Below are 14,165 nucleotides of genomic sequence, written 5' to 3'. Positions count from 1 at the left end.
AAGTTATTATCTTAGCTTCTAAATGAAAGAGAGCCAATTTTTCTTTCTTTAACCCACCATGTTTTTCTGCTGTTTGACACTTATTGTCTAAGAAATCCTACATCTGAATTGATCCTTACGTTGTAAAACCCATTTTCCATGATCTGAAAGAACAGCAAATCTACCTCAACTAGTTGAAAAGTGGCATCCAAGAAGAGTGGCAGGCAATTCTTTTCTGACAAACAGCTGATTTCATGGCCAAAACTGGTGGTGTCTTGCTCCCTGTTTTTGAAGGGGAGACTAGGAAGGACCCAAGATGACCTTAGAGCAATTTTGTACCTACAGAGAAGAGGGATCTATAAGATCACAATTCTTGGTAAGGAACGATCAGAAGGTCATGTCTCTTACCATCTTTTCCTTTCAGATATTCTTTTTTTTTTTTTAAAGGATGCCTGGATTTTAATTCCACTTTTTAAAGTCCTTCGTTCTTCAATCTACATTCTAAACAACTAGTTATTGGTTAATATGATAACCTGTTGTAGGATAGATGTACTAGTTGACTGTACATCTATCCTACAACTCCTTGCTGAACTTTACTTTTTTCCTGTACTTTTATTCTTTAGCACTGAATTTCTTTAGCACTGAATTCTAAACCACTTTCACGTTCGCTGTAATGAAGTCAGAGGTGAAAATACATTCTCTGGCAGTGAAAGCCATCTGATTGGACATACATTTATACAGGATTATATTGCAATTTTTGTCTTTTAAGCGCTTTAAAAAGAACAGCTCTTATCTTTATTTGTTTAACTTTTAATGAGAAAATTCCTTTTCTTGTAATCACTTTTTATTTTGGAAAAAAAAATTCATCTCAACTTTTCTTTGTGGATGCTGGTTTATGATTTATGTGCTTATCTTGTCCTTGGAAGGAAAATGTTTTTCATAATGTCTTTAAATGGAGATAAAGTTTTCTGGGAAGCATTTGCAAAAATAATGCTCTCCAACTCACAGGTTTTTTCTTAAATATAAATTTAAAAAATGATGGGTCTACAACAGCTTTAAACCAAACCCAGGATGAGATTGCTGCCAACAATCGGGGTCCTCATTTTATCACTCGGAGGGATGAAAGGCTGAGCCAACCTTGACCCAGTCAGGGTCATTAAGAGAGTGAATCTGCAATAGTGCATTCAAAACATTGTGCCACCACAGCTCTAGATGCATAAGAAAAACTTGTAGACTTTCAGTTAATTATAATAGCAGATGGTTAACAGAGGGCTTCGAAGTTTAGTTTTGCTGTTATTAACCTGCTAACTATTTCTTCTTCACATATATGCATATACATACATATATGCATGCATGCAAGTAAGTAATGTAATGTAACATAATGTAATGTAATACAGGTCAAATTGGATTGCAAATAGATGCAGAAATTTATAAATCTTAGACTTGTTTTGAAGGGGAAAGCTATTATTTTTGCAATATATTTGCCAGTGTTCAACTATGGAGGATAATATATGTTTTTGTTTTTTATGCTTTTAATTCACAACTTTTTTTCTTTTTTAATGTTTTTTTCTAGTTTTGTTTTATCTTTGTTAATTTTTCCCCTTGGATTTTGTGTTTTAATTTTTTGAATAAAATTAAAATTTATTGATAAAAAAGAAAAATGAATAGTAAAAAGCAAAGGTTTTTCTACCAACATTCTACTTAATGATTATTCCAAATACTAGAGTGAAAGAAACATTTATCACAGGAATAATAAAACTTGTCTTGCGAACATCAGTTACATACATGATTGTCGAATACTTTTAGATATTTTAACTGTTTTAAAAAGCATATGTTTATTCAGCAGTCTTTCGCTTTCAAGCAAACATTATAATTGAAGAAATCTTTTATTTAACAATGAAATTTACATGAAGTTTCATAAGAATTATTTCAACAAATCACCTAAGAATAAATGTAACAAAATATTATGGGAACTATTTGCCATTTAAGTTATACTAACCTGTTTCTGCTTCTGAACTTTTGCTGAACTTAACAGACTTTCTGAAATAACACAAGTTGTGTGAAACTTCAATTTTGGTGCAATTCCCTAAGAGAGAAAAAATAATTGAACATAAAGCTCCAACTGAATAGATACATGATAACAAAGAAGTAAATGTTATACATTGTAATGAACTATCCCTAATTTGAATAATTTCCTTTGTTAATTTCAGCCTTTAATAAAAATAATTAGAAGAGACAGAACAGCAATAGTAAATGTCAAGAAGATAACATTTGCATTTCTGACAATTCAATTACTAGCAATTATATTGCTTTTCTGCAACTATTAAAGTCTGATGTTTATTTCCACTTGTTGCTTTGTCAAAAGCATTTCTCAGGAATTTTTATGGCATATTATATAATACTAATTCTGTTCAACCATCAGTCACATCCCTTCTAAATGGGATATCCTTTCTGTCTAATAATTTACCATTTCTTCTATATTTGTATTAAGCATATTAATGGCAACAAAAGAAATTGTTTACGTTCTCACATTTGTAAAACAAACAACCTAAATAAAATGGCAGTAAAGTGTGCTGCACTTCCCTTCTTGAACATGGGCATAGTGTCTTTAACCAAAGCTTATGTAAAGAAGGAAGGGAAAGTTAGAATTCATAAAAGGTAGAGTCAATGTAGTTACAAATCATTAAATTTCTGATTCATGAATATTATGGAAATAAGTAAATAGGAGGGAAAGTCTTGCCTTCCTGATTTATATCTAATCATATGGCTTATTCACCAAGCCCACTACTATTACTCTGAACAGTGTCAGAGAACTATTTTATCTTGTTAATGATCCTTTGGATCAAAGATAGTAGGTTTTGAATTTGAGTTTTTTCAATGCAAAACACATATCTGATTGTAAGCTATGATACTTCACTTTGCTCTTTACAGTATGTGATAGTAAAAACAAACGAGAAATACAAATATAAAAGTACATCTCAACTCACTGATTTAGCAATATTAATTTAATGTGAGCAAGAAGAAGGAAGTTTATTTAAGGGTGGGGGAGACTAGTTTTCCAACAGAGAACAAGAAATAAATAATATTTTGCCTACTGGGCCATAATAGTTTGCCATTTGCAATTTTCAAGATTTTTTTCTTCTCTTAGCTGCAGCTCTGGGATCCCGATACATTCCCATCCAAGCACTATCTTTGAATGACCATGACTACCTACGGATAAATTTCATAATAAATAATAAAAAATACAAATGGTACTAAATTGTTAATCATTAAGAAATATGTCGGGGGGGCGGAGCCCGGATGCCGTGACAAGACGACGTGCAAGCTCAAAGCTCTGAGATCGCACTCGATATTTTTATTGCTGGGGGGTTCTAACAGACCTAAATCATGCCGAAGAGATGGTGAACAGGAAGGTTATATCTTGCTGATCTTGGGGATATTGCACAATCTCCAGGAAAAGCAGGTTTAAAGTCTTCGTCTGGCAATAAAAATTCCAGTCTTTCAAGGCTGCCAAAGTCAGGCAATTTGAAAAAGAAGTGTTTCCAGCTGGTAAGAACCTTTTATTGTTTAAAGAAAAAACGGACTGCCTAAAAAACTTTAAAACTAATTTAAATTAAAGAATAGAAGAACCTAGCGGCGATTTTGATTTTTAATGGTTTTGGACAGTGGTTATCCTACTTTTTAAATGTTATTCACATGGATGCTAAGCAATCCTTTTCAAATGGATAAATGGATAAATTGCTCCAGCATTTCTTCTGATTCTCTGTAATCTGGCTATAAATAATTGGACTGTTTACATCTTAACACTTTTATTGCTTGGCTGTTGTGGCTCAAGATCTGATAAGATTGTACAGCCGTTCCCTGCTTTCACTTGCGAATGCTTCAGAGCTCTTAAGAAAAAATACAACTGCATATAAACATGGCGTCGTTTCAAGCTTTCAGCTTTGCAGAGACTGTCTGATACAGAGGACAGAATTCAGAGAAAATTGGATTATTTGGTGTTTTTGGCAACAAATTTTGAGGAAAATTATGAGGAAAAAACTGAGGATGCCTATCAAATATAAAATAAAATGGAAAAAGGAATAAAGAATTTGAGCTTGTTGATATTCGTGACAATTGGTTTATTTCTGAGGGAGGAAAGAATGGAATATTTGAAAAGGAGCTAAATGGAGAGAAAATTTACTTCGAAAGACAGGGCATAGGAGGAGGAAAAAATATCAAAGAATTTATGGACTTTGAAATACTATTTGCAAAACATTTGATACCACTGCTGAGAATCAAAGACAAGCTGATAAAGGAAGCAAAAAGAGGGCGCCAAAATTATATGAGAGATACCATAAACAAGAAGGTGTAAAGATTTCTTCGCATGGATTCGTTTAAAAAGATGTTTGGAGAATTGGACCCACACATGGCAGCAGATATAAGACTGTTCTGTTATTGGAGAGATACAGGTTGATAGATGGAAGAGTATAATTCAAAATTAGCTGAACTTAGTTAAATCCATTGGTAATAGGTATAAATAAAAATTGATAGTGATAGTAATGTATACAATGTTGAGTTGTTATGATAAGTAATAATTGGATATGAGAAGGGAAGGTTAGAAATATTATTGGACTATCTATAAAGATTATTAATAACAATAATAAATATAAAAATATATACAGTTAAATTTTAACTAATAGGGGGGAAATGCTATGATATAGGATATAGTTAAGTAAAGAAAGGATAATGATAATAAATTATATATATGGAGGATTAGAAAACTTTGGTATTAAATATTATGGATGTTTAGCTGAAACAGGATATGAGGATTTAATGTTAATGGAGGATTTTATAAATAAGTGAATGAAATGCCAGCATGTGGTTATGGATTGAATCTTGGTATATTTAAGGATGAAGGATGTTTAAATAACTGTAGTCAAATAAAAGTGGAGGTATGATGATGTTAATATAGTAAATATTTGAGTTAATGAATTATATTTGATGACGGTGGAAGAGATGCACAAAAGCTTTTTGTAACCAGCTGATATACTTTTAACAATATATGTTTGTCTTGGAAATAAATAAATAAATAATGTATTTTTTTAAAAAAAGAAATATGTCAAATAAACCCCAAATATAGATCAACATTTGTATGTTTCTTGTGATGTATTATATTAAAGTGCACTTACTGTAAATTCATAGGCCTTTTTCATTAAAACCTCACGAACTGAATTTCGTGGTTGATGGGTAAACTTAGGAGCAGGAAAAAGGAAATCTCTTGTATTGTCTTCATATCTGGACAAAATTTCACCCACTAAAAGTGAATTATATGTTTTAATTGAAAAACAGTAACTACATGTTTACACATAAGAGAGATGCAGGCATTGAAGCATACAAAAAAAGGAAGTGATACAACAAAGCTAAGAATGTTTAGATTCCCTTGATCCCAACAGAACATATGAAATATGAAATCTCATCTTTGCCTGCTAATGCCACAGAGCAATATCTCACTAGATTACAAAAGCTTATGATAGTACTAATTCAAAATGGAATTAAAAAAAACTATCTTAGGATTTTTTTATGATGATATCCAAAATCAACAATAAATATGGCATTCTTTGGTGGAAGTAAAATATTAAACATATTATTTTGATTTTGGAATTCACCAACAATATAATGTAGAAATTAATGAAAATGAGGATTCTTAAAAATCATGGCTTTTTGAAATGCAATAAAGAAAACAAAATTATTGAGACGAGCTAACATTATCAACCAAAATTGTAAAATTCAACAATTTTGTATGTATATTTGTGCAGTGATTCGGAAAACTTACTTAAAATTATGGATCCAAATTAATGCACAAGAAATCAAGGAAGACTGTAAAGGGGTTTTCATATTTCTATTCTATTTAATTCATTTGGAAGTCAAAAGTGAATAACTGCAGAACCAATTACCTTAATACTGCATAAAGAAGAATTGGTTATAACTACTGTTCTCTACACTTTGATCAGCACTTCTTCTTGGGCGCTACATTCAAATAAGTTGTTTTACATATAGAATAAAATTTGCATACATATTTGAAAAACTGTAGGATACTGATCACAAGATAAAATCTATGTACAGAGATTATGCACCGAAGAATAAATACAATTTTAGAGAAGCTGGGTAAAAACTGTACACAGCTAGTATCTATTGATGGGCAAAAGTTGTTCCCTAAAACATTTTCTGAACAACTATATTGCATGGAATAAATTATTATATACAGAAATTTACCATAGAACTATGTTGTTTTATGAAAATATTGATACTATACCTGGAGGAACAGTTTGTATTAACTGAACCACTGATGTATCAGCTAGAAAAAGGGGAAAATTATAATCAGAAGTCATTTTGATAACAAAATTAAAAAAAACAAATCAGTTTATCTCTAACTTTGTACCTAAATAAATAAATAAATTTATTGCATTTGTTATTATCATGGGCATTTACTGGTTTCTGGGAGAGAGAAACAGACAGATAGAGAGAGAGAGAGACAGACAGAGACAGATGGCAGAGTTTAACTTCTAACCATCAGGATTCCCGTAAATTGGATTTACTGACCAAAAATGAGCTTATCATGAATCAGATGATTTAAATGCCAATTTATTGTTACTCTTGAAGTAAAATCCTTTACATAGGTTTTTTTTCAAGGAGTAGTGCTCTTTTCCTGATTGAGATATTTCCTACCCTACATTAAACAGAGATAAAGACCCAAAGAATTTTCCAATAAGCTAGGAAATCACACTGAAAGCTGCAGATCTCAGTCTATGTTAGAAATTGGAAACACAACTGATATTTGATCTGTGGACCAAAGCCCTGTCTTTCTTTAGCTCAAAATACCCCGTCTTGCCAGGACTAAAATATGAGACCATGGAGAATCATGACTGGAGTTGGAGAATGTTCTGCACTGAGTGGAGCTCAAGCAGTTTGCTCAGTATATAGATGTATACCACATTCTAAATAATAATATAGTTTTTCTCATCACTATTCAGTAAGAACATGGAGCTAATTTCTCAGTTTAGCTGTTTTTAATACATAAATGTAGCATATTTCAGGTGGTAGGTAAATGTTATTGCTTTCAAGTTTTTTCCAGCTCAAATCAGGTCTAATAATTTTACTTCGACTATGATTTTGTGTATCAGTTTGAAAACTTAGTGAAACTTACTTCTGAGGGAGTAGGATGAAGAGCTAAGTATTTAATTAGTACACCTGTACCCAATATTTCAGTCCTAATGATACTCAAAGCAAACTACATAGTATCTGCAGAAAGTCTTCTAATTTAATACTAACTAGACTCAGACCTATTTTTTATGCCCTTTGCTAAAAAACAAACTGATGAGGACCTTAACAAATAAAAAAAATAATGAAACTGAATATGCTATAATTGTCTTAAATCCTATCATTCTCTTTCTAATTATCCTTTTGTTATTTAAGAATACTGAAGAAATTGAAGGGGGCCTCTGACAAACCTTTAAAATCATGAAAGCTTCAATTATTTAAAAGTAGCAGATGTTCTTAGAAAATATACAAAATAGATCTAGCGGTATATATAATCATCTAAAAACATTGAGATATTCCAATGAAATCATTTTTCTTATTTTTAATAATTTAATTTGAATTTCCATTATTTCAGAGAAATTTCTGGTGCATTTATGGACTATGACTCAACATCTTCTGAAATCTCCAATTGATTTTTGATGTTGTATACTGTAAAATAATTTGTACATGAAATAAAAAGTAATCAAAAAACCAAAATCCAAAAACCTACTTTCAAAAGTTCAACAAGTTCTCCTGGGTCAACTACATCAGTATATACCTAAAATGAAAGTTTTAGAAAATGAAATGGAACAATTCTGCTAAACAATCCTGAGGATATTTAATAAATATGATCACTATAATAATTAGAGTAGTAAGTTCTTTAAGAGAATAAACAGTCAACATCAACAACTTGTCACTGCAACAGAATCTTTTTTCTAAGCAGCAGCTATTTTTTTCTGTTGACTTCTGAACTGTATTGGTATTGTCTTTGACTCTTAAATTAAAAATTGACATAAATAATAGAGTCTCTTAATTTCAACCTGGAAAAACATAACCACCTTGTTAGAAAGTGAGCAGTTATTTTCTTTCATTCTAGTAAATGATGGGACATCACTTATATTTATACTGTCAGAGAGTTAAATTTCATTCAATATATATCTACTTAGAAGTAAGTCCTGCTAAGTTTAAGAACATGAATTTCTAGGCCAGTATAACCAACTCAGAATTAGTTCCAATAAACTGAGTGGGACTTGTTCAGTGAGAATAAGTTTAAGATACCATAATTAAGGTTTGACCTTAATTATGAACCCAGTATGAACCCAAAAAGCAAGGCTGAAAGGTCTGTTAAGATCATGATGCAGTTATGTCAAGATTTGCAATTCTGTGCTGTGCTGACAAAGTGAGGGAATGCTTTATTTACTACAGCTACCATGACAAAATGAAGCCTGCTGAATTTATTAATATACTAACATAGGAGGGATTACACAAATTGGAAAAAATGTAAGTTTCACAGAACAGATTTTTAAAGAACTTTTACTTTAAAATTCACAATTTAAATCCAAACACAAACAATCCCATGTTCAATAGTTTCCCTATGGCCTCTGATGTTGACGCTATCCATTTATATGCAATAGCCACATCTATAGTTGATGGTTCCATGTTGATGGAAAATTTTATTCATACAAAAATATACATTGCAATGTAAGGAACAATAAATAAATGAAGATTACCAGAAAAATATTATTTAGTAAACATAAAGCATAATGCACAGAGTGTCTATAAAGCCATATCTATAAAGTTTTGCTATATGTATATTGACAAAAGTTTTCTTTTTTAAAAAGTTCTTTTCAATAGTTCATACTATGCCATTCAGGGACTGAACTGTTCTATTAACCAAGTGACTGTAGAAATGAATTATTATTTTTACAAATAGAATGTATGTAGTCAATATCTATATTCCTGAATAATTCATACTGCAATTCTTCCATAAACAATATCCTCAGCTATTTAAAAAAAAATCTATACCTTTAAAATAAAAAATACAGGCAAACCTATAATATATAAATATTAATACTTACATAAGCATTAATTCAAAAATAAAGTGAGCTGAAAATGAAATATTACAGAAATATGTATAAGAATGTAGCAAACAAAATGCTTGGATATGAATTATATGTTAAATGTTAGCCATGATATTATAAGTACCTACTTTTTCAAACATTAATTTCTCATTAAACATCAGGGGAAATATTGCACGAACACATGAAGTTTTTTTATGCTGTCCAAAAATACATGCACTGACATAGACATCTTCTCTGGATTTCAGTGCAACACCTGGGCATGTTACCTGAAAGAGCAATTATTCATAATAATTATGACTAATGAATATTAAGTATGTAACACTTAAACCCCATAGTCCACCATGAAATGCACAGTAAAATTGATGAGCACGGTTAGAAAAAACAATAGTAATGATAATGCAAATATTCCAGGTACCTATAAACTAACACTGTGATAAACCCATGTAATTATAATCCAAGTTATAGAAAAAATAACTGAACTTTTAAATAAATTGCAATGAAATGGTTTTAAGCAATCTATGCATCCTCCTTTGAACATTCCTTGGTCAAGAATAGCTATTTCAAAGTCAAAGGCAAAAGTTGGGGGAATCTGAAATTTTCTTCCACTGTTTGCAGAACACTGCTATTTCTGATGTGTTCATTTATTGCTTTTTGCTAAAAAAAAATTTGGTTTATTACTTCTTTGAAATGAATGTATATATCTTAATCGAAGGTGAGTGGATGGATAAATGCTTGCTGATATAGGTAACATTAGCAATCTGTAATAATAATTTCAAGAGTAAATGTGGGAAATCAGTATCTGGACATCTGTACAAGCTACTAGCTGTCTATTAAAAACCTGAAACCACTTCCCAAAAAGCGCAGTCCCACTTCCACTCTCATTGGTTAAATGACAACTTAAGTATTACACCGTGACACTAGCTTTGTGATAGCAGAATGTCATCATGGTGAACCCAAGTATTCAATGAAAAAAAGCTTGTAATCACAATGCAGAACACAGCTCTCAGCATTTTGATGAAAGCTGTGGATCTTGTGGATGTCTAAATCCACCCATTTGGAGCCTGGTCCTTAGTACTCTATTAAATTTGGTGTGAAAGAAGTTATGCAACATTCCTTTATTTCTTGAATAAGCCAATCCACTATGTCAAACCAAACAAACCATATTATGGCTTACTTACTCATTCATACTGGGATAAATCATGGGTGGTTCCCCACTTTTGCAAAATAAGTCATTGTTTTCTGTAATCACCTCTATGCTTGGAATGGTTCTCACTTGAAGCTATATTAACCCTCTCTTGGTAGTCTTAAGGAAGTGCTGAAGATAGTGTATTTGGGAATTAAACAGGGATTATCAACCAAAGATTATTACTTATGTTTACTGTTTCTTGCTCTGCTTGAAATTGAGCTATTTCAATATGTCATCTCCTTGTTTTACCATGAATGTTCCAATTTCTGATTTACTGGCACATGTTGTGGATTTACCATTCTATGTCTTGACAATTATGGAGATAAGCAGATATGATAAATAAAAAACTAGAAAGATAAAGACCACAATTTGAGAACCAATTTCTCTAATATTTGTAGATATTTTATGTATCAGCTTAGCCTTGCTAAGTTGTTGGAGGGGTGGATAGTTCTCATTTTTATACAATATATAAAACTTAACAAAAAAAGGAAGTATCCCCACTTTATAGAAGAGAGAAACCAAGCATAGTACCAACTTCTGAACAGCAATGATTTTAGTTACTGAAGTTAGTATGCATTAATTTTATAATTCAAATATAAACCATTAGGCCAGTGATTCTCAAAGGGTGGTCTGAGGAGGTCTTGAGGGACCCCTTTCAGGGGTCCTGGTGTAGCAGAAAATGAGACAAGACCAGCTCTTTGTCAGAGGGAGAGGTTTATTTGCGCAAAGGTTCAGTAGCGATTGATCAAGCAAAATCTGAACCCCGAAAGGCAGTTTACAGTCTTTTATACTTTTAGCCAACATACCGATCATCCCAAAGTACCTGGCCTTCCTGTGTCACGTAGACCTCATATACAATCTTCCAAAATAGAGATAGGACATTCATTACTCATTTACCTCCCCACAGGGGGTATTGGTACAAATATCCTGTTTCATTTGTTTTAGTTAGGTGAAGCAAACAGAACAACTAATCTTAAAGGTAATCATTCCTTTTTCCCATTCCACATGGTAAAGAAACTTTAATACCCAAATAATCTGTCTAGTTATCAAATTCTCTTTTATTGGAAATCAAAATTAGTTATCAGCCTATGTTAAAAAAAGAATACAATATTAAAATCCCCTCAAACAATCATGAAAAACAGTAGTAACAGCTATTTTTAATTTTTAATACAGAAAATATTGATAAATATAACCCATATACAAACAAAGCTCCTTTGGGGTCCTCAGCATTTTTAAAAGGGAAAGGATCCTGGGAAGAAAAATGTTAAGAAATACTGCATTAGGAGAATAAGATTTCTAAGCCATTACTGGGCGACATAAAAGAACAACAATCAAATGAAAAATCAAAGTTAAAATAAAGCAATGAATTTTTTTAAAAAAAACTGTGGGAAAATATTTACTCAATCTGGAATGATTTGGTGAGGAAATGCTGCTTTTTCAAGTGTTTTATTTTGTACATCTGAATTGCAATAATACTCAAGAACTAATCTATAAGATACACTTATAGAATTCAGTGACTTTCAAATTTACACTCGAATGTTTCATGCTTGGTCTTTTTTTTCCTTTGCCTTTGAGTCACGGTTGACTTCTGACAACTGCCTAAATTAGTCCCTGTACTTTTTTGACAAGATTTCAGAAGTGGCTTACTACTTACTACCTTTTTCCTAGGACTGAGAACGACAGGTCCAAGGCAGTACTCAGTCTCTCCAGTACTCACAATCTTCCCAGTTTCCAGTTTGGTGCCTTAACCACTACACTAAACTGGCTCTCTTGGTCTTTCTATGCAGTATTAAGTGTAGATAATTTCACAAAACATTATTTCAGAATGAAATTTTTTCATCTTTTATATGTGTGCTGGTATCTCATCAATAGCATTTGACTATGTCTGTGCATGGAAACTAAACAAGGCAGGCTTGGTTACAATCTGAATCGAAACAGGAAATCTAAAATCTATAGGCTAGACTGAGAAATTGGGGGGAAATTCCTGGTCAAAGAGAATGGCACTACTTCTTTATTATGTCAAGAAAACCACATGAATAGTAATCCATGCAATCAGCAGAAACTCAGCTATTCGAAACAGACTTTACTTCCCCCCCCCCTCTAAATGTTTGGATACATTTAGAAACAAGTCTTTCTGCTTTGGAAAGTGATACTGTAATACACTCAGCATGAGTATGTGAATCTGATTTGATATAGTGAAGATTACAACCTACTAAACTGAACGGTAGAGCATTTCTACCGGTAGTGCAAAACACACACACACAAACCACACACAAACACTGTTCACATGAAATGCACATGTGAACAGTGTGTGTGTGTGTGTGTGTGTGTGTGTGTGTGTGTTTGTGTGTGTGTGTGTGTGTGTGTTTTGAAGTCCATGAAAGATAAAATAAATGCTGAAAGGCTTTCAAATATAGAAATGAAAATACACCTGAACAGCACTCAATTTTACCCACTGATATTTGTATTTTAAGACTGTAACTGGCCAGAAACAAGAGAGTTCCCCGGATGTAGTCTAACCGTTAGTTCACCCCTGAGGAAAGAAGGATGGGGGGGGGGGGAGAGCCAATTTTTTTAACGGACACAGATTCTAACAAAAGCGCCAGAACTTGGCTGTAAAAATCCAGATGTTCACTGAAGGCTTAGTGGTGGTCCTGATTTTTATTTTTATTTTGCAGAGACTCTATTACGGCAACCAAGGGAATCATGAAGTTAAAGAGCGTCGTTCTCTCTGTGGAAGAATCATCGGCTGCTTAGTAAATGCCGGGGAGAGAGGGAATAAAAACAAGGCGGAAAGAAAAGACTCCCGGAGGCTGCTGCCTCCTCCTCCACCGGCCTTTAAATCAAAGCGCTGCTCTTGAAAGAGGAGCCAAGCCTCGAGTCGGTCTCTTCTCGACAAGAAGGACAATCCTTCCAGGCTTTCCCATCCACATCGCTTCGGTCAGGCCGTGTTAGCTTTATTAGATTGACGGTCGAAAAGGCCGTGTTCTCCCATTTTTCGAATCTCCCCCCCCCCTCACTAAGCCCTGCCCACCAGGCCCGTCGCCCGTAGAGACCAAGCGCCCCGGTAAAAGCGAGCAGGCCCTCCGAGGCGCCTTTAGGAGCTTCCGTCCAGGCCCCCCCCCCCTTCCTCCCCAGGCTTCCTCACCGTGCGGATATGCAGCTCCAGAACGCAAACGAAACCCTTGCAGGGCGCCATGGGGCCGCCTTGACTCTCGGCTGCCAGATGACAAGAGCAGGCTGAAGAGGGAATGAGGGGCGGACGGGCGGGACCCTCCTGTTCCGGCCCTTCATAGGACGCGTTGCTTGGCTAGGCCCGGGACGCTCCAGACAGACTCTGTTGCCATAGCGCCGGAACGCTAATAGGGCCCCTGACTGTAGTAGGAGCGAGAAGGCGTGGCTAACGTATCCACGGGCAGGTTTAGAGGGCCGAGAAAACTGAAGAGGGCCAAGTGTCGTCACTTCCGGCTCCAATGGCAGGCGTTATTGCCGCCTACCTAGGTCCAGTGGCCGGATAAGGACGTTTTGTGGTTTGAATGGCTTTTAATTTGGCAGATGAGGAAGGAAAAGAAGCCTCTTCCCATTTTGATACACTGGATGGAGTATTTGAAAGTATAATTCTGAAAGTGTCCAGAATTATATAAAAAAAGATATCCAAATGACTGTTTCTGTGATTCAGCCTCCTAAAATATGTAGGCTTTTTAAAAATGGTTTGGCTTGTTTAGTCATCAGCCTTCTAATTGGCTAATTAATAGAGAAATCAGTGGAAAAGTTTTAAATTACAATTGAGACAACTGATGCCTCTTTAAAAGACTAAGTGAAGGAATATTGTGGTTCAAGTGTTGTAAGTGTTGTCAGAA

General features: G+C 33.7%; 1 protein-coding gene across 1 annotated transcript in view; it reads right to left on the bottom strand.

Moving 5' to 3' along the window:
* Positions 1–13,729, bottom strand: part of SPATA6 (spermatogenesis associated 6) — a 38,817-nt gene extending 25,088 nt beyond the window's left edge. The window contains exons 1-7 of the mRNA XM_032217820.1: positions 13,454–13,729; positions 9,248–9,385; positions 7,769–7,816; position 6,614; positions 6,275–6,316; positions 5,151–5,275; positions 1,979–2,065 (exon numbers count right to left, since the gene is read on the bottom strand). Coding sequence (XP_032073711.1) covers positions 1,979–2,065; positions 5,151–5,275; positions 6,275–6,316; position 6,614; positions 7,769–7,816; positions 9,248–9,385; positions 13,454–13,504 — 492 coding nt within the window. The 5' untranslated portion in view covers positions 13,505–13,729. The remainder of the gene's footprint in view (positions 1–1,978; positions 2,066–5,150; positions 5,276–6,274; positions 6,317–6,613; positions 6,615–7,768; positions 7,817–9,247; positions 9,386–13,453) is intronic.
* Positions 13,730–14,165: the final 436 nt, after the last annotated feature.

This window comes from Thamnophis elegans, chromosome 5 (assembly GCF_009769535.1).
Source record: "Thamnophis elegans isolate rThaEle1 chromosome 5, rThaEle1.pri, whole genome shotgun sequence".
NCBI classification, from domain to species: domain Eukaryota; kingdom Metazoa; phylum Chordata; class Lepidosauria; order Squamata; family Colubridae; genus Thamnophis; species Thamnophis elegans.
This window is presented reverse-complemented; position numbering and strand designations above follow the sequence as displayed.